We start from the raw sequence: 20542 nt of genomic DNA, 5'->3' as shown, positions 1-20542 counted from the left end.
AGATTTCTACTTCCAGAGGTGCATATGGCCCTGAGGTTCACTCAGCCTACACCAAAAATGAGTAGCAGGTTAATTCATGGGAGCAAAGGCAGCCGGGCGTACAGCTGACCACTCTACCCCATCACGTGCCAAGGTTAACAATGGTGGAAGCCTTTACCTTCCACTCCTCCAAGGGCCTTCATGGCCTGCAAGGAGGTGACAAAGAAAAAAAGAAGAAAAGGAAAGAAAGATCACTCAGGCAAAATACAAAATATTTCAGCAGCACTGGAAGGGTTAAATAAAAAATCACTACCACCGTCAAGTAGCACATTGACATGACACATAATTTGCAGCTATTGATGAGCGTTTCCTGTTTCTTACTCATGGGTTATGTGCACAATAGAAATAGAATTCTAGACTATGGAAAAAAAAAAAACCCTAAAATTAATAAGAATGCTGGACAACCTTTGTGGCAACTTACGCAAGTGTTTGCTTCCTTCCTGCATGCCGTGTCTCGGTAAACGAGAGCACAGTTACTCTCGCACCATACCCATACGCCTGTAGAAAGCCCATCAACTTCGATGAATGGATAATCAGATTGAAAAACAATAAAACTTACCCCAGAACAGTAAGTGTTGAAAATGTTCTCCCTCAGTATGTAGACAAGCATACTGAGTGAAGTTTTTTCAACTCACTCTCTGCAATTCAGCTTCATGAATCTTCAAAATTTCAGCAAGAATTGCATTACATTTTTTTACAGCATATGAAACTATGTGTATTAGACCCCCCTCACGTATTCGACCTGCCTTGCCTTTCGAGACGAAGAAAATGAAAAAAAAAAAAAAAAATCTCCCATACAAGACCCCCCAAACGTAATTCGTCAGAGAAGAACGATTCCGCTCAGAAGCGGGTACAAGCCTTTTGAAGCTCTGATGACATCACACAAGTTTGTGAATAGTTTCGTCCGTACGACCCATTCAATGAAAACAAGCGTCGAAGTCATGCGGTACATCTGTACTTCGTAGTTAAGAAATGTCGTCCTCCGTAGCGTAGGCCTACTGCAGTTCTGATGACGTCGCACAAATAGGTGAATAGTTTTATGTGCGACCCGCACATTGCAAGCACGCATCAGTCATGTATATATGTCTGTGTTTTGTATGTACGAATGTCCGACAGCGTAATAGTTAGGACAGTTAGCTGCCGTTTTTGGAAGCCTCAGTTCGATTCCTGGTACTGTATTGCCAGAGATTTACGAATGGCAGGAAGGTTGATTTGTGGTAAAAATGGTACAGGCAACTCCCTTCTACTGGGGGTCTGTCTAAAAAAGAGCTGCACCACCTCAGGATGAGGAAACAAGTTTACTTTAGTTAAGAAATATTCACGATTATTGCAGGGCCTATTAATATAGGCAGGCGAGATCATTAACAAAGAGATTGTTTAATATCACATAACTCGGGCCAATAGAGGGTTTTTTTAGGGAGAGAAGTAGGTTTAAAATGTGATAAAAACAATCCAATCACAATTGTTTTACTTGCCCATGTACCTAACAAATAATAACAATATTGATTTTTTATGTCCCCACTTACTTTCAACAATTTTCGGAGACGCCAAACAAAATATACTAGGGTATGTGTTAATAAAAAATGGGAGACAACGAACATACAAAATTAAACATTATGATAATAAATGCATTACCACCACACCTGTAGATGTCCATATATGTGGCAAACTTTTCTGTTATTTATTTTTATTCTTTCTGTCATGGAACTTTTGGCACTACCCAGGAGATAGCATATCTAACCTAAACACTGCGGTCTCATCTCATTTACAGCTGTTTAGGTAAATTCTGATGTAATAAATGTAGAGAGCAAGCATGAAATATACTTTGAAATAAGGGTGTATGTGGCTTTCAACAACCGCAGTTATCAAAAGAATGCTTCCAGTCGCTATGTATTACATTCGGAAATACAACTCTTAACATATGCTAGTTATCAGCTGGTGGTTTGGCACGCTTTCAACAACATGGCTTTATTCAGAAGGAGTGGCTTCTGCTACACATACATCAGCTGGGAATATCAGACACCATCTCCAGAAACCATTTGGAAATAGCTTCACATAGTTTGGACTCTATAGTCAGGAACACAACTATTTTTAAAGGGTTCAAAAAGACGGGACCTCGAAGGCTCTCTTGTCTCAATTGCAGCACGTGGCTGATGAGACGGCAGTGAAGATGACGTCACTTGGAATGCTAGTGGCTTTACGTCGCACCGACACAGATAGGTCTTATGGCGACGATGGGATATTTTAGGCCTAGGAGTGGGAAGGAAGTGGCCGTGGCCTGAATTAAGGTACAGCCCCAGCATTTGCCTGGTGTGAAAATAGGAAACCACGGAAAACCATCTTCAGGGCTGCCGACAGTGGGATTCGAACCCACTGTCTCCTGGATGCAAGCTCACAGCCGCGTGCCCCTAACCGCACGGCCAACTCGCCCGGTCATTTGGAATGACGACATGCCAGTAGCAGGGTAGTTAGTGGCGTAAGACAATTAAAATGAAAGCAGTAATCGGGTTTACTGTGTGGTAGGCCTACTGCTCAACTGACAGAGACAAATGACTGGCCATTGAGTTATCTTGTATCAATATTGCATAATATGATAACACGATACCCTTAACCCTTTTCTCTATGGAGTCGAGTATGAAGTGACACGAATCTTCGTAGCGAGTTTTTACGACCGTATGCCCTTCCTGATGTCAACCTCATCAGAGGAATTAATGAGATGAAACGAATGACGTGATATGAGTAACTAAAATGGATTACATTTACTTTATATGTAGGCCTAAAAGTCGTGTTCACCATTTACTGACTTTTTAAATTTAGAAATACCGCCTTCCAACGAAAATAGCCAGCATAACTCAAATACATTCATAAGTTTGTTAAAGACCAGTGTGCAATGTTTGCATGTACAATTTATAGCTCTTTATAGCCTAGAAGTAATGTGCTCAATGCACAAAATTTGAGGTTATCACATATTGGACCCCACTTTACTCTTTTTGGCTGTAAAAGAGCTGTATGAGTAAGTGTAGTTATGATTATAGTATTGTTGCTACGGTGAGTGTAATCTATCAGTGGTAAAGGGAAGAAGAAACTAATCAAACGAGTTGGCTCCACAGTATGGGCCATGTAGATATAGGCTTGCCCTATCGTGGGTTCGAACCTTACCATCAGAGCCCAGAAGATAGTTTGGCATAGTTTTCTTATTTTATCACGAGGCAAATACTGGGGCCTTTATTAAGGATTAAGGCCATGAGTACTTCCTTCCCAAATCGTGCCTTTTTGTATCTTTTCTTTTGTAACTGCAAATTTTAAAAAACTCTTATTGTTGCCAAAAACCTATATGAGTTAGAGCAACGATAAACCACAAAAGAAAGAAGAAAAAACCAAACACACACAAAACCAATTTCATAGCGTCACTATTATGTGTATTTACTTGACAGTAAATAGAATGTTATAGAACCCCTCCCAGTTGATATACCGTATTTACGTGAATAATAAATGAAATCTCATAATATGATCCATCAAAATTAAAGTGACATACGACTGTATGAGGAAGTGTAGCTATGATTATAGTATTGTCCCTACGATGAGTGTTATCTATCAGTGGTAAAGGGAAGAAGAAACTAATCAAACGAGTTGGCTCCACAGTATAAATTTTTTTTTAAATTTGAGGCACGAAGTTGGGGTGCGGGTTTTATTTGCGTCAATGTTGGCAACATGCTCCTGGCTCACCTAGTTTTTGATACTGGGTGTACAGTTATGCCTTGTGTAACCGTAGATGGAAGAAAACTGCCCCCATATGTCATATTTAAATGGAAAACAATTCAGACTTGTATTTTAAAACTGCCTTTACATTAAAAAAATAGCATTTTACACAGTAATTTAAATTGTAAATTTCTTCGCGCCACGATAGAATGCGAGTTTCAGAACGTGCATGGGTAGCTTTCTGCACTTTCACTCACTTTGGTGTGTTGACAGTTTGTTTTATAGCTGCTAAGTTTTAGTAAAATCGTAATTCTTTTGTATTCAGCATTTTAAGGAACTACACAGTATCACGTAACAGGCAGTGTGGGAAGAAGCAGAATGCACGAAAACTGGCGATTCTCTTTGGTGATGCCGACAGTTGGCGAAAAAGCGTGGCTCATAATTATAATCAATTCGCATGCAACAAAAATACTGTCAATGCCAATGAAGCTGCATTGGTTTTTATTATGCCTACTCCAAATGGATATTTTAAAAGGAGATGGGGTCACTGTACTGTGTTGCAATGCAGACGGAAGAGAAAGACTTCCTCCCCTCACCATAGGAAAGTTTGATAAGCCATGATGTTTTAAGGGCGTCGGGTACTTTCCAAGCAAATACAAGGCATCTAGAAATACATACAGTACAGTAATCCAATGAATAAAGTACTTGCACACGGGAGCCAGCATAGAATAATTTGAATAAATTTTTTTCTTTTTTCTTTCGTTGCATGAGGTTATGTTGTCAGCAAGTTATCCAAGTGCATTATTTGAGTACTGTAAATGCACCTTGTTGGATGCATTTTGGAAATAATTCTTTTCCATTGCATTTGAAAGGTTTAAACTGTGAATCAATGTTAATTGCATGCAGTAACGGATCTTAGAATATTTTCTAATGTGGCAAGGGTCGGCATTTCTGAAGAACAAGTTGGCGGTTAATTCGAAATCACATAATTCAAAGTCCGATTTTTGTGTTCCAACGTCTTTGAATTAACAAGGTTTTACCATATCGCAAAACTAACATCTGAGTTCGCCAGTGTGTCTCTTTCAACAGTTTACATTGCACGAAAAAGAATTATCCACTACCAGTCATCTTAATATCCGCATAAAGAAAAGATTGTGTGTGAAAAGCGTTTTACATGTGGAGTGTAACAAATTTGTAAGTAATTTAGGAGAGGATTCTAGTGATACAAGAGACAACGAATCTCTTGATCTACAGGGAATCGTGCCTACTGCAAGTTCAGATTAATGAAATATCTAGGCCTACTTGATAATTTTCATATAGCAGTGATAATGTATTTCTCAATATGTTCAGGCAAAGCAGCTACTGTATATCCATAAATTTATACGTTCATATTTGTGTAAAGACCACGTGGACCTCGCAGAGTGACATGAAATGTTTGTTTATGCCTATGTTACTCTTTCAATTGAAGGAATTTTAGTTCACTTAATTTTTTTCAAAATGAGCCTTCCTAGAATTAGGGTGCGGAGATTATTCGGCAGCAGGGATTATTCGCGTAAATACGGTATGTGACAACATTCTGACAATCGGGGACAAGTTATTCTGCTACAGATGCAGTTGGTGTGACCTAAAAAAAATCCCAGGGAAAATATCCCCAATATACATACTGTATATATATCAGTTGCTAAGAATCGTCGTCAGGATGACGGGTACTGGACTGTCCTTTGTGTGAGGCTCAAGAGTGGTGGTGGTGGTGATTATTGTTTTAAGAGGAAGTACAACCAGGCAACCATCCTCTCAGGCTCAAGAAACAAGTCCCTTATAATATCTCTTGAAAAGTAAAATCACATTTTAAACTGTACTTCCCCGTACATTTCAATTGAACTGCAGCGCTCTCACAGTAGACGACTTTACAGGAGTCTCTCGGACTAACCTTTCTCTACCGTATCATCTCAGCGTGACAATACATTACAATGGAACCTCGATTATCCGTTTCCGGAAAGTACATTTTTCCGGATTATTCGTTCAAATTACGTGGTCCCGCGAGCATCCTAATGAAATCACGTTGTAAAAATCTTGCATTATCCATTCCTCGAAGAAACGACTTCCATGATCAACCGTCCAGAAATTTTAGTGCCATCAACGCTAAATCCTCAATCAAGCGTTTTTCAGGAAACTGTATCTCACCAAAGCACTTCTATGGCACACTTATAGATCCTGGCGTTAATGCCCCGTCATTGTGATAATTAGAGCAAGTACTGTATTGGGAAAACGTTTGGCGGTAAACTTGCGTAAGGGACCATCTTAGCATTGCATTCGGGTGGTATTGTTTAGAGAATCCTCTGAAATCATAAAGCAGAGAGTGGCCACGACGATTGGAAGGAGACAGAGCGCACATTTCAACAGCTCTACTTGAAGACGGTACGAGTTTCGTCAAATGTTTGTACTTGTAAAACATCCGCATTATATCCAGGGCTGGATGTTTATATTTATACTTTTTTCAATAGTATCGCCGAACAGGTTTTTTGGCACTTCCCTCAGGGCACTGTATTGTCACTGGGCTAATAATAAATTAGCCCAGTGACAATACAGTGTCCTGAGGGAAGTCAGGCAGGAATCGAAACTGCTCCTTAACAAAAATCTAGTTTATCCTAGATGATTATGTTATCGAGACCAGAACAGATGTTGCACCTTACATACTTAAAGCCATGGGAGGTCTTGGGGTTGCTTACTACTGTTTTGGTCCTCATATAAGACTAGGAAGTTATGTTTTTGTGTTAAAATGTCATTGAAACCACAGTTGTTTATTTGCGCACGTTTCATTTTAAAAGTTTGTATCATTTCCCAGTCGTACTGACTTGTGTAGCAAGCACGCTTTCCAGCTGAGCTCAAGGTCACGAATAACCATAATTTCTGAAGTATTCATATTATTATTTTCTCTTTCCAATTTGATTGTGATTAGTGATGGGCACAATTGAATATCTACATTTGTGAACTTTTGAGAATCGATACTTGAATTCGGAACCATGTTCTCGAGTTCAACATAACCTGTAAATGTCGATGTAGGCCTAATTTACGTGGTACAAGATATCTAGAAACTGACTACGAACAGTACACCGGTGATCAAATTACAATGGAAGATTAAGAAAAAGGAGGGATTTCGTTATCATGTTGGGCGCTTTTGTATCTAAGGTGCTTTATTTTATTAGATTAGAGAATTAAGAACTACTTGTGGTCGATTGCTGTTTGGTTTGGATTTATTACATTTTTCGAAGAGTTTGGCTGATCCAGGCTGCTGAACAGAAAGAAGTTTTCATGGAAAACTGACGAAGTTTCCCCGGTAAATCTGAATATATAGTACTGTATCGAGATTTTAAACTTGCATACCGGTAATTAATGTTTGAAGCTGGTCCCACAGTCTAACTTGCCTGCCTCTCACCCGGAGGGCCCGGGTTCAATTCCCGGCCAGGTCAGACATTTTTACCTGAATACAAGGGCTGGCTCCAGGTCCACCCAGCCTATGCGATTATCTTTAATCGAGGAGCTATTTAAGGATGAGATGGCGACCCCGGTCTAAAGAGCCAGGAATAACGGCCTTGAGAATTCGTCAAACTGACCATGCCTCATCTCGTAATCTGCAGGCCTTCCGGCTGAGCAGCGTTTGCTTGGAAGGCAAAGGCCCATTGGGGCTGTAGTTTGATTTGGTTTAAGAGTGTTTGTATGATTATAATTATACATATTTCATTTTTGTAATGTTTAGCCAAATTGTTGATGGTTTTAATTCATTCCCGGATTTTCCATTTTCCCATGCTGTACTTTTTTTTTTTTTTTTTTTTTTTCGTGGTCCCTCCAAAAACGGAGAATCAGGGTTTCACTGTATATGTTTCATGGTACATAACCTTTCTGATTTGGACTTGCTCCTAAAATTTGAGGTTAAACAGTGTCCTCAGCAGTGTTTAAACATTGCCTGTTAAACATAGGCTTTAGAGTGTCTAAGTGATAAATAACATCTTCGCAATGCAGCAGCCATACTTAGCCATTGTTTAACTGTAAACATTGCCTAAATACTGTTTTTGCAATTAACTGTAAACATCGTCTAAATACTGTTTTAGCAATCGGCCCTTATCATCTTGAAACAGTGATAATTATACCTGCAAAGCTTAATGAAACTTGGCTAGTATCAGACCTATCAACAAAATAAAATGCTAGTTCTGGTTACATTTACGACTATAAAAGCTTCACTTACTTGCCATTCAGAACAGCTACTCCAACTGTTGAACGCTGTGACGCCATTGGGGCTACGTAGCTCCATTGTCGAGCCTGAGGGTCCCACCGCTCTACTGTGTTCAGGTAGCTCCATCCATCATGACCACCAACAGCATAAAGTGGTCCTTCTAAAACTCCCACACCTAGAAATATGTAACGGTATTAATTACATGATTAGAAAACAGAAACAACTATACAGTATTCAACAGTTTGGTTCAAAATTCACACTTTACACACAGATGATACAGATTTCCAAAAATCTGTCCATGGTTTTGGAGAAACTCCTGTTGAATGGGATCAGGATGCATCCAGTTCATACTACAAGGAAAATAATAAAATGTTCAGCTGAATCGTTTTTTGATAAATTAAAAATATTATCCGTTTTATGTCCCACTAACTACTTTGATGCTTTTCCACATTTACCACTGATCTGCATTTAGGGTTATCGCCCTGGTAGTGGATTCTCTATCAACTGTCTACCAAGTCTTTAACAATTTCAAATAAGTTGGAAACTCATCGAACATCACCCTTGGTAAATTATTCCAATCCCTAATTCCTCTTCCCATTGCTATTAATGAATATTTGCCCCTATTTGTCCCCTTGAATCTCAACTTTATATCTTCATATTATGATCTTTTTTACTCTTAAAACTCCATTCAAGCTTATTCGTCAATTAACGTCATTCCTTGCCATATGCCCATTGACAGCTCAGAACATACAGCTTGCAGCTGGTCTCCGTGCTCCCAAGTCTTCCCGGCCCAAAGACTGAAAATTTTTCGTAACACTACTCTTTCATCAGAAATCACCTAGAACAAATCATGCTGCTTTCCTTTGGATCTTTTCCAGTTATAGAATCAAGCAATCCCGGTGAGGATTCCATACACTAGGGTTCCCATTCGTCCTGTTTTTCCAGGACAGTCTTATTTCTTGATGAAATGTCCCAGTGTCCTGATGTTTTCTTTCCAACTAATCACTTTTTTTTTTTTTTTTTAAAGTATCCTTTCTAAAAGAAGTGAATTAGGCTTACGGAATATATTCCATTTTAAATATGTAGCACTCCTAGTGGCAAATTCATAAAACTTCCATGAGGCACAATAAGAAGTTGGTAATTCTATTCCTCTCCATTCTCCTGTTGGCAGGGTTACATACACATGGAGATTGGCTGTTACTCAGTGTTGCACATAGTTTGTATCATGCCAAAACATGAGTGCAGATTTAACAACAGTATTAGAAGAGAATTTCCCTTCATCAAAGGTTTAAAGACGACAAGGAGGAATGTGCATTATGCACTACTAAATTTTGTGTTTCACATGAAGGTTGGTCAGGCATAGTTAACCATGTGGAAATGAAAAGTGCTGTTCAAAATAAAGCTTCCAGTAGGAGCACAAGGAAGTATGTGAGCACAAAAACTGAAAGTGAAGTGGAAAACAGTTATCACTGGCAGCACAGGAAAAAAACCTCTGCTTATCATACGACTATGCAGTCACAGCTTTAAGCCCATCTCCATTACAGAGAAACAATGCGCACACATTCCCATTGTCCCACCTACTTCCCCTCCCCTCTCCACAAAACAGAGTTAAAAATGAGTTACTGCCTACAAAATTTCTCCTCATCCTCCACTGATTAGTTACAGGACCAAGACCAGAAATAAACAACTGTTGGCAGTCGAGACAGTTGCTGAAGGTAACGGACAACAGCAGCTAAGATAATTACTGGAAATTTCCATAATTTACTAAAGTGGCAGTAGTATTTGTAAAACTTTGTTCATAACATCACCAATTCATAATCACAGACTAGTTAATACAATGTGAAAAATATTGTATATACAGTATATGCTCATGGTTTAAGATAGATTCCAGGAATGTCTTTCTTGATACAGTACCAGTTTGTCATAAATTACCTACACATATTTTTCCATTTTTTTTTACTAAAAATCATATTAGTGCCAATAATGTTTGCCAACATGTTATATTTATCTGCCTTTCTAGCTAAATTCAATTTCCTAGTAAGTGCTTGCAATCTCTCCTTACCTCTACTATGGTCGTCTGATGAGAAGTCGCGTGCATGCAGGGTAGGGGGTGCGGAGGGTAAGCATTACTGTTGCGCATGTGCCAATCTCAAGTCTCAAGGCCTGATAAGAAACATTGGTTCCATCCATGGTAATTCTTGTGAAGTTTTAAATTGGTAGTTCAAATATTTTGGTTTAATTCAACATTTACTGTAAATACTGCATAATTAACAGTTTAATAATGAACATGCTTGTCTTTCAGAGAGCTCACACTGTTTATGATGACTAATGTTTGTAGCTTAGTATAATATCCGTTATTTGTGCCGTACTTACGAGGTGCCAAAACTTCTCGTGAGACACATATAGTACAAATAATATTCCTAACTTTGTTTTCTTTCCAACCTACAACTCCTTCATAATTTCTCTACTTTCCTGTTATAATACAGTGGATCTTTGTATCTTTACTATTCCTTACCACTTTTGAAGGTGCATAACTGTTTTCACACTCTTCAACTATTGGTTTACACACCTCCCATAGGCCGTTTATGTTTTTATTTACCACTTTCCACCAATGATCACAAATACTTTTTTAAATTCCCTCATGCCTATCAACCATATGGTAGTGCTTACTAGTCCTAGTTATATAAGTTTATAACCTTTCCGTTACATTCATTTATACTATGATTCAGCAGCTTCATGATCACTTATACCATCTATCACTTTAGTTTCTCCAAAGAGCTCATTTGGTTTTATCAGCACCAAGACTAGATTATTCTTCCCGCTAGTTGGTTCCATTACTTTCTAATTCAGATATCCTCCCCAGATTATTTACCATTTGCTGGTCATGCTTTCTGTCATTCGCATTGCTTCCCAGTTAACATTTGGTAACCTGAGGCCACCCGCTACTATCACGTTCCTTTTTTGTGTTGCTCCCCACATGGCTGATTATCTAATCAAATAATTCCACATCAGTCACCCCTTCGAGGACTGTATACACCAAAGTATCAAGTTGCCTCTATCCTTAGATATGAGCCTCCTTCTTCATTTCCCGTTTCCAGTCTTCTGGGTTGGGTTGTGAATCAAGGACCTCCACAGTTTTCTATCTTTTAACCACTCCCTACCTTCTTCCAATATTTCTTCTACTTTTACTCCTTTCTTTTCTGTACTCTCCTTCACCGTATCCATCCACCTCTTTCCGGGCCTTCCTCGTCTTCTTCCTATTATTTTCTTCAAATGTACTCACTTTGGAACTCTGTCCTCTTCCATCCTGATCATGTGCCCATACTATTTCAGTATACTGGTCTATCTTGTCTTGCAGTTTAAGGAATCCAACTCTCTCTGATTTCTATGTTTCTGACTTTACCCTTCATGTCTTCCCAATTATTCCTCAAAGGAATTTCATCTTGGCTGTTTGGATTCTGCTTTCATCAAGTTTTGTTGTAGTCCATGTGCCCACTGCATGTCAAAATTGGTGTGTAATACACTGAGTACAGAATTTTCTTGAATTTCTCTGACACATTCCGTTTCCACACTATACCTATCACACACTGGTAAGACCCATTGGCTTGTTGGATTCTCTTTCCAATTTCTTCATTTATTTTCCCATCTTCTGCAAGTATACTCCCCAAATATTTGAAGCACTTCACAACTTCTAATTGTCTTCCATTTACTTTAATTTTTCCTCTTCCTTCTCTATTACCTCTCGTCATCACTACTATCTTACTCTTCTCCACACTTATTTTCATTCCATATTCCTCTATTTCCTGATTCAATACAGTAACTTGTTCTTGTACTTCCATTTCATCTTCTCCCCTTGTTACTATGTTGTCTGCAAAAAGCAAGGCTTTGGTCTCCTTGCTTCCCATTTTTTGTTGTACACTTAGTAGTACTTAGTGTATCTTACAGTAGTAGAGTACCTAAAGTTCTAAAGTATGAAATGGAAAGCACTTCTTATTAGACAAATTACAAATCTTGCAAAAGTATGGAGAAAACACTGATTTGATCCGGAAGCAACTAGCAGATTCCTTGTGAATACCATCTTCTACATCAAGGACAATAATAACTAAAGGATGTAAACTAAAACCACACTGTTGTTGAAAAATCAGCTGAAAAACTGGTTCCCACATGGATGGTTGCCCTTCCAGCATATATCTAGGATATTATCTACTTAATATATGCCATTTGCACGGTCTCTTACAGAATGTTCTATTGGTGTTTTACCGTATATATGAAATAATAATAATAATAATAATAATAATAATAATAATAATAATAATAATAATAATAATAATAATAATAATAATAATAATAATAATAATTTCAGTTGAAATTTTAAATGTTTTATGTACATACCTGATCAATCACATACACTGATTTAAATTTTTTGAAAACCATGATTTCAAACCAATGATATTATTATTATTATTATTATTATTATTATTATTATACAATCTTCCTACAACAGCTGCAGGTTGTCCAAAGACAAAGAGTACCTTAACAACAATAATGGGTATGGATACAGTAGATAATGTGGAATGGGTAGAAAATAAACACAGTACACTAATGCATCATTAGAAACAACCTGGTCTACAGTATAAGGCCAAGTGTGATCTCTCATGCTGAAGGGGCAGATGTAATTTTTCCTGGGTAATTTTTTTTTCAATTATACAAAGTTCAGTTGAAATTTTAAATGTTTTATGTACATACCTGATCACATACACTGATTTAAATTTTTTGAAAACCATGATTTCAACCCAATGATAATAAAACAAATTTTTAGCAAGGATCAAGTATCATTATTGCCTCCTCCAAGTAAAATGTTCTGCCCCATAAATACATTAATACAGGAGAGGGATATGTTGAGCATTCGTGAGAAAAGCTGATTTTCAATTCTCCTTCCTTAAATGAAAATGTACCACCACACCACCACCCAAGACTTTCGTCTAGAGCCTATGTTGTTTTTAATTTCAATGCTTATTTAGAAACTTACCTAAACCATGACGATGTGTTGACATAGCTGGCAGGAGGGTCCATGTTTTGGCTCTAATGTCATAACATTCCACCGTGTTGAGAGTTTTCAATCCGTCTCGCCCACCAACAACATACAACTTTCCATCTACTACAGCCACACCAAATTGCAATCGTCGTCCACTCATGTTGGCAACATGGCTCCAAGTGTTCATTCGAAGATCGTACTTCTCAATGCTTGTTGCACCTGAGACATTTAAAAAAGTTGAAATCATTAAAACACCTATGCCTGTTAATTCAATCATCAATCAACCACCACTGATCTGCATTCACAGCTGTTGCCCAGGTGGCAGTTTACCTACCAATTGTTTACCTAGTCTTTTCTTAAATGATTTCAAAGAAGTTGCAAATTTTAATAACAACTTTCTTGGTAAATTATTCCACTTCCTATAAACAAATCCCAATTTGTGCTCTTGAATTCCAACTTTACCTTCATACTATGATCTATCCATTCACGCTTATTCATCTACTAATGTCATCCCTACTTGCTTAAACTCAAACTAGCACATCGAAGGTTTTTGGCAATGGAAGGATGGGAAAGGGCTAGGATTGAGAAAGGTAGCGGCCGTGGCCTTAATTAAGGTATATCCCCAGTGTTTGATGGGAGTAAAAATGGGATACCATGGAAAACCATTTTCAGGGCTGCCGACAGTGGGATTTAAATCCACTATCTTCTGAATTCAAGCTCATAGCTGTGCAACACCAATGTCATTCCATACCCTCACTCCAGTAACAGCTCAAAACATACCACTTAGTCAAGAGGCTAGTCTCCTTACTCCCAAGTCTTCCCAGCCCAAAGTTTGCAACACTTTTATAACACTTCTCTTTTGTCAGAAATCACCTAGAACTAAACTTACTCCTTTCATTTGTATCTTTTCTAGTTCTTGAATCAAGTGATCCTGGTAAAGTTGCCACACACTGGAATCGTATTCTAATTGGGGTCTTACCAGACAATTTTATGCCCTCTCGTTTACATCCTTACTACAACCCCTAAATGCCGTCATAAACATATGAAGAGATCTGCAATGTTGAATTAAACCTTGTTAATGTGATTATCTACATGAAAACCTTTCCTTATATTAACATGACTTTTCATCATCATAAGACCTATCTCCCCATGGTGTAGGGGTAGCATGCCTGCCTCTTACCCAGAGGCCCCGGGTTCCATTCCCGGCCAGGTCAGGGATTTTTACCTGGACCTGAGGGCTGGTTCAAGGTCCACTCAGCCTACGGGATTAGAAATGAGGAGCTATCTGATGGTGAGACAGCAGCCCCAGTCTAGAAAGCCAGGAATAACGGCTGAGAGGGTTCATCGTGCTGACCACATGACACCTTGTAATCTGCAGGCCTTTGGGCTGAGCAGCAGTCGCTTGGTAGGCCAAGGCCCTTCAAGGGCTGTAGTGCCATGGGGTTTGGTTTGGATAAGACCTATCTGTGTCGGTGCAATGTAAAGAAAAAAAAAAAAAAAAAAAACATGACTAGCTGCTTACAGAGATCCCCATGAGGTACTTTCATCCCATCAACACACTAATTAGGACTTTCCTTCTTGGTGAAACTTACAGCCTGCCTTTTCACCCATTTAACATCATACCATTGTCTGCTGTCCATTTCACAATTTCATCAAGTTCTGTTTGCATTCGCTCACCATCCTGTAACATTTATTATTCTATACAATACAACATCAACAAAAATCCTTATTTCTGATTCTGATTCTTTACTCATATCATTTGTATACATAAGAAGACAAAGGTTCAATAATCCTGCCTTGTGCAATCCTCCTCTTAATCACTAGAGGATCAGACACCTACTCTAATTCTGGGAACAACCTTTCCTCAACCTGAATTGTCTTCTAACAAACCAGTTAGCAATTTGGTAAACTCTCTAATATAATAAGAAAGACCATCCAGAAATCCTCAATGTCGAAGTCCAAAGGGGAGTAGACTCAGACTCAACGTCAGACCACTACATTGTAAAGATCAAAACAAAATTAACACCAATGATAAAATAAAAACCTCCAAATAAAATAGGAGAAAATTTGACCCAACCACATTAATAAAAAATATGGAGTACTAAAAGAAAACAGGGAGACGGATTTATCAAAACCAAATCTCTAGAAGAATAGACCATGAAATTAAGATTGATTGCAGAAGAATTAGCTCCAATGAATCCCAGGAAGAAACACGAATGGTGGAATGAAGAATACAACCAGGCAATAGAGAGAAGACATGAAGCTTGGAAGAACCATCAAGCGCAAAAGTCAGAAGAATCAAATTTAGAACTAATAAAACAAGGGAAGTCCAGTAGTTACATTCAGGACCAATGTGAGTCTTTCTTCAACTCCGAGGTTTAACATATTCCTTATTCCTACAGGAATACGTTCAAGTGCAGTATTAACATTAGAATAAAGGAATACAAGTGTCACTGCTGTTTAAACCAACTGAAGAAATCTGCTGAAGCTGAGGATGTACTCACTCATCTGGACCACAAACATAAAATTTGAGGAAACTAATACGTCAGTACTACATTTGATAACATAATGTGGTGACTGAAACATATAAGGTTTTCAACAATTTCAATTGCACAGAAGAAAGCCAGCACTTTAATAGAATCTGTCTTCCAATATTCAGGAATAGGCAGCAGCTTAGTCCTGGTATAATTAATTTCTCCAAAATGCAATGAATGCTTATGCCCCCACCAATGTAAGAGGTCAATTTTATCTGACTTCCAGATTAGCTTGACAAGGCCTACAGTACAGTTAAGTTGAATAGTTGTCAAAAAATGTGACCACAGAATAGTACTCTGGAACACAACACTTGCCCATGTAGTATTATTGGAGTATCTTATACTGAGCAAGAAACAGTGTAAAAATACAACATTTTAATTATTTTGATGTAATTAATGATCTGTAAATTAAGAAATAGAGAATGATAACAGTTATAACCAGACCTAAGTTCAATAATCCTATGATCGAAGATGGTATTGATAATTAGTTTCCCAAGAAGATGTCATGGGTCGAATCCATTAAAATAAAGCAAGCTTGGCTGAGACAAATCTAGAACTTTCTTACCACTAACAACACTATTTAACAAAACAGCTCTATTGTATGTTAAGGATGTATATTGAGGGGAAAAAACAAAAGAAAAAAACATTACACCTTGTTAAAAGACTGCACCTATTAACTGATCACTGACAAACCCATACATTTACGTTTTGGTGCAGTGGTAACTTTGCCGAACCCAAATACACGTACAGGACATTGTGTTATGCTTTGAATTTCCACAGGAAGGTTCAAAGAGGTTCGATTTTGCAGATATACCACTCCAGTTTGTGTGTTTGGAAGCAATCTCATGTAATTTTATCTTTGTTGGAGTTTAATATCTTCCGCAATCATGTAGCTATCATTGTGTCTCTAAGTATACATTTATCTCTTGCTGATGAAAAAAACTGAAAGATTCTTCATAAATAGATATTCCGAAGGGGAATATTTAAAGCGCAAGAGGGAGAATATACGATGGATGATATTAAATTGCAAGAATGTCAGACAATGTCAGACAGGATGAATCTGATGAGAAACTGTCACCTCCTGCTGAGACAAGGACAAAGACTCGTCATAAAGTAAACTCTCAATTTTCTTGGTCATCGGGTATGTTTTTCCCAACTGTTCATGATTTCGATCAAGTACAACAGTTCGGGAATCGCTGACATAAGTCTCCGTAATAATTCACCAGAGGTTGGCTTTTCTTGTGCTTTCCAACTCACTCAATAGTCCAAGTTATAGCTGAGGCTATTATTGGTTACTACAAACCCCCTAAATCAAGGCTGTAATCAAGGGTTGATCCAATCATGGCAGAGATGTATGTGTTTGTTGCACTGACAATTCTCTGACAATTAGGGCAAAAAACCTCTTCATAGAGGAATATTGGCCTACAATTATAATTATGAGGTGGTCTTGATGGGAGAGATGAGTTATTGTTTAGTAGGAGTTTCACTGGTGAACACGTGTTGTGGTTAGGCTGACATGCTGATATAGGCAGTCGGTAGTCATCTGTTTCAACTGTGTTTCAAGGTTGTAATTTCTATGTGCTGTGATAGGCAATTGTTAAAATGGCGGCTTTTTGTTGTCTCAGAGTGAAGTATTTTGTCTGTGATACAGTGATTAAGGTTATGAGTGTTTAATTTGCAAATAATTGAAAATAAGTCCATGTACAAAAGTTGACAGCATTGTGTGTGCGCCATTGTGGATACATCGTGGCGACCGTGGGACAGGACGTAAACATTTACGAGTAAATACGAGTGGAAGAGCGAAATGATCAAAATGAAAGTGATACTGGAAAATATGCTGATGAAACAGCTCAAAGACGAACTCATCAAGAGAAATCTCCTAAAGAACTGGAAGAAATCGCTCCAGACGTGGTTACGGTAAGATCTCGCTGAAAAAGGAGAAGATCCCAAAAAGTTTTTCATCGAAGTCACCGAAGCTTCAGACGAAACATCTGAAGATAAGGTAAATATTACCAAAATGTGTTCTAACTTAATGACCATGACGATAACAAAATTTCTCAAGCTAACTCAGTTTTAACCGGACAAATATCACAAGTGTACATGCGGGTTTACAAAGTTGAACAGGGCCTAGAATAAAAAATTTCAACCGCAAATGAGAACATTTCATAGCAAATTAGCAACGTCACCAATCGATTAATGTAGCAGATATCGGTCATCAGGTGAAAACTGGGACAGGTTGACCAGATCGATGGTAGAGTAAGCCAGCTGGAAGGGGATATCTTGAACCTCAAGGAGGATGTGGAAATCCAGGTTTCCGGCATAAAACAACAGGTTGAGGGGAGAATTTCTACCAATAAGGGAAATTTTCAAAGCCGCATCTCTGCTGTCGAGGGAAATTTCGGGAGCCGTATTTCTGCTCTGGAAGGAAGGTTAGAAAACCAGATTTCGACCATCAAGGGAGATCTGCAGAATATAAGGGAAAACATCGTTCATGCAGTAGAAGATAGATTAACTCAAACAGGACATATCGCCACACCTCTAACCCCCTCAAACCTAACCGGCAATACAGCACACCTAGACCTGAAGGTGATTATAGAGAGCCTTCCGGAATTCCACGGGTGTCTGGAAGAGAACCGACTAGCTTCATCGAGCGATCGGTCAGTCTGTTAGGAAGGACTAATCCACCGGAGGACATCTTCGTGCAACTTATCACACCGCGATTAAAGGGGCAAACCACTACTTAGTGGAATAACTTGAAGGGTCTAAATTTAAACTGAAGAGACTTCAAGAGGGAGTTCCTCACTAGGTTTAATTCCGAAGGGGTGAAGAGCTTCGTGAAAAGGAAGCTACTGACTAAGGCACAACCCACTGGCATGAGAGGTAGCACCTTCATCCTACAGAAGTACTAACTCTTCAAGCATCTGCACCCAGCAGGAAGCAAAAACGAGGTCTTACCAGACATCATAGAGCTACTCCACGATAAGATTCGAGCACTAGTGAAAGTATCACAACCAAGATCCTTTGATGATCTACGCAGAATCACCACCCAGCTTCAGATGGAACACAAGAGCAAAGCTACGGAAGAGCCCAGTGCAGTTAGGATGTGCTACCAGTGTGGAAGAATGGGACACCTGAAGAACAAGTGCCCAGCCTTGACGTCGGAAAACTAGGCCCGGCCCATTCTGGATTGAGGGGGGATGGGACCGGGAACAGGAATGCGTCTCAAGACCTGACAGATAAGCAACCCTGGTCAAGTAGGAGAGGAACTGGTCATATAGTGAGTAGAATAGGCCAACCCCACCCAGCTATCATCTTAAGGATTGGCAACGAGAATTTTTCAGCCAAACTCGACAGCCAAGCAAGCCATTCATTCGTCAACGGGACTGTTGCCAATTACTACCACTTATAAAATTTCACCACCTCGGAAGGGTAGTGGGAGCAATGGACGGGGTAACCTATTCCATCCAAGGACAGATTAACCTAACTGCTAAATGTATGAGCATGACTGTTGTAATCGATGTTGCAGTGATCCAGAACCTGATACCTGACATCATATTAGGTCATGACTTTCTAGTGGAATACAAGGTGATTCCAGACTATGCAGCTCATGAAGTCTTTTGGGGAAAAGACATACGTCTGAGGGTCGCCTGGTGCGATGGAAACCTCCGGACTCGCAAGGATACGGAAGTTCACGTAGACCTGGGAGATATCTAGTTAACACATATTTGACTGAGTGAAGAAGAGGAGCCGAGACATGCCTTAAAGGACTTACCGGAAGTCATCACCAATAAAATAGGATGGACTACCATGGTAATGCACACCATTGAATGCAGCGCTTCCTCACCCGTCGAGCAACGTCCATATCCAATCAATCCGGATAAGCGCAATTTTGCCATCCAGAAGATTCAAGAGATGGAAGGGCAAGGTCTCATCGAACCCTCTACATCCTGTTGGGCTTCACCCATTGTCCTAAAGAAGAAGAAGAAGAAGAAGAAGAAGAAGAAGAAGAAGAAGAAGAAGAAGAAGAAGAAGAAGAAGAAGAAGAAGAAGAAGAAGAAGAATAAGAATAAGAAGAAGAAGAATAAGAAGAAGAAGAAGGAGAAGAAGAAGAATGGGGATTATCGACTATGTGTGGACTACTGCAGGTTGAACGAGAAGACCGTCAGTGATGCCTACCCCATGCCTGACCTGAAAGATCCGCTGAAACAAGTAAGTGGGTCTAGGATTTTCAGCACGCTGGATCTCAGCTACGCATACTGGCAAGTGGAGGTCGAGGAAAGTTCTAGACCACTGACCGCCTTCATGACACCGAGAGGATTGTACCAGTTTGCAGTAATGCCCTTTGGATTGAAGAATGCTCCTGCCACCTTCATGTGACTGATGGATAAGGTATTATCAGGATATGTTGGAGGTTTTTGCCAAGTGTATCTCGGCGACATTTTAATTCATAGTAAGAATTTTCAGGAACACCTTGTACAGGGTGGGGCAGAGTGGACTCCCTAGTTTCAATAAATCGCTGAAGAGCGTGCACGTGAGTAAGCGGAGTGGGAGTAGTAGCATTTGGTGGGGGGAAAGACGCCATTTTAGTAGTCACCATGCCGTGGACTGGCGAGCATCGTGGTTTTGTAGTTTTGTAGTCGAAACGTTTTTTAAAAATAACGATAGTGTGGTGGCGACGCAGAGGGCATTTCGTAGGCGGTTTGGTAGCAAAATTTTCTTTACTGGGCAGCTGAAAACCCACGCAATCTTCACCAAAGACCTCTTCATTCACCAAAAGTGACTGTGTGGTGTGCTGTGTCCTCCATAGGCATTATTGTCCCCTACTTTTTTGAATCCGAAGATGCAACCGTTACTGTGAACGCTGTGCGCTATTGTGAGATGTTGGAGAACTTTTTCTTCCCCAAAATGGAAAAGTATGGTGAGTAAATGGAAATGGAAGCCTTTTGGTTTCAACAGGATGGTGCCACGGCTCATACCGCCCGTCGCTCTCGCCAACTTCTGCAA

At 39.2% G+C, this 20542-nt stretch overlaps 1 protein-coding gene across 2 annotated transcripts in view; it reads right to left on the bottom strand.

The window, feature by feature from the left end:
• Nucleotides 1-20542, bottom strand: part of LOC136867224 (kelch-like protein 5) — a 213783-nt gene that overhangs the window by 38562 nt on the left and 154679 nt on the right. For both annotated transcript variants that reach the window (XM_067144361.2, XM_067144362.2), the window contains exons 9-10: nt 12999-13223; nt 7982-8144 (exon numbers count right to left, since the gene is read on the bottom strand). In XM_067144361.2, the coding sequence (XP_067000462.1) occupies nt 7982-8144; nt 12999-13223 (388 nt within the window). The remainder of the gene's footprint in view (nt 1-7981; nt 8145-12998; nt 13224-20542) is intronic.

This window comes from Anabrus simplex, chromosome 3 (assembly GCF_040414725.1).
Source record: "Anabrus simplex isolate iqAnaSimp1 chromosome 3, ASM4041472v1, whole genome shotgun sequence".
Taxonomy (NCBI): domain Eukaryota; kingdom Metazoa; phylum Arthropoda; class Insecta; order Orthoptera; family Tettigoniidae; genus Anabrus; species Anabrus simplex.
The sequence above is the reverse complement of the archived record's forward strand: the minus strand, read 5'-3'. Positions and strand labels throughout refer to the sequence as shown.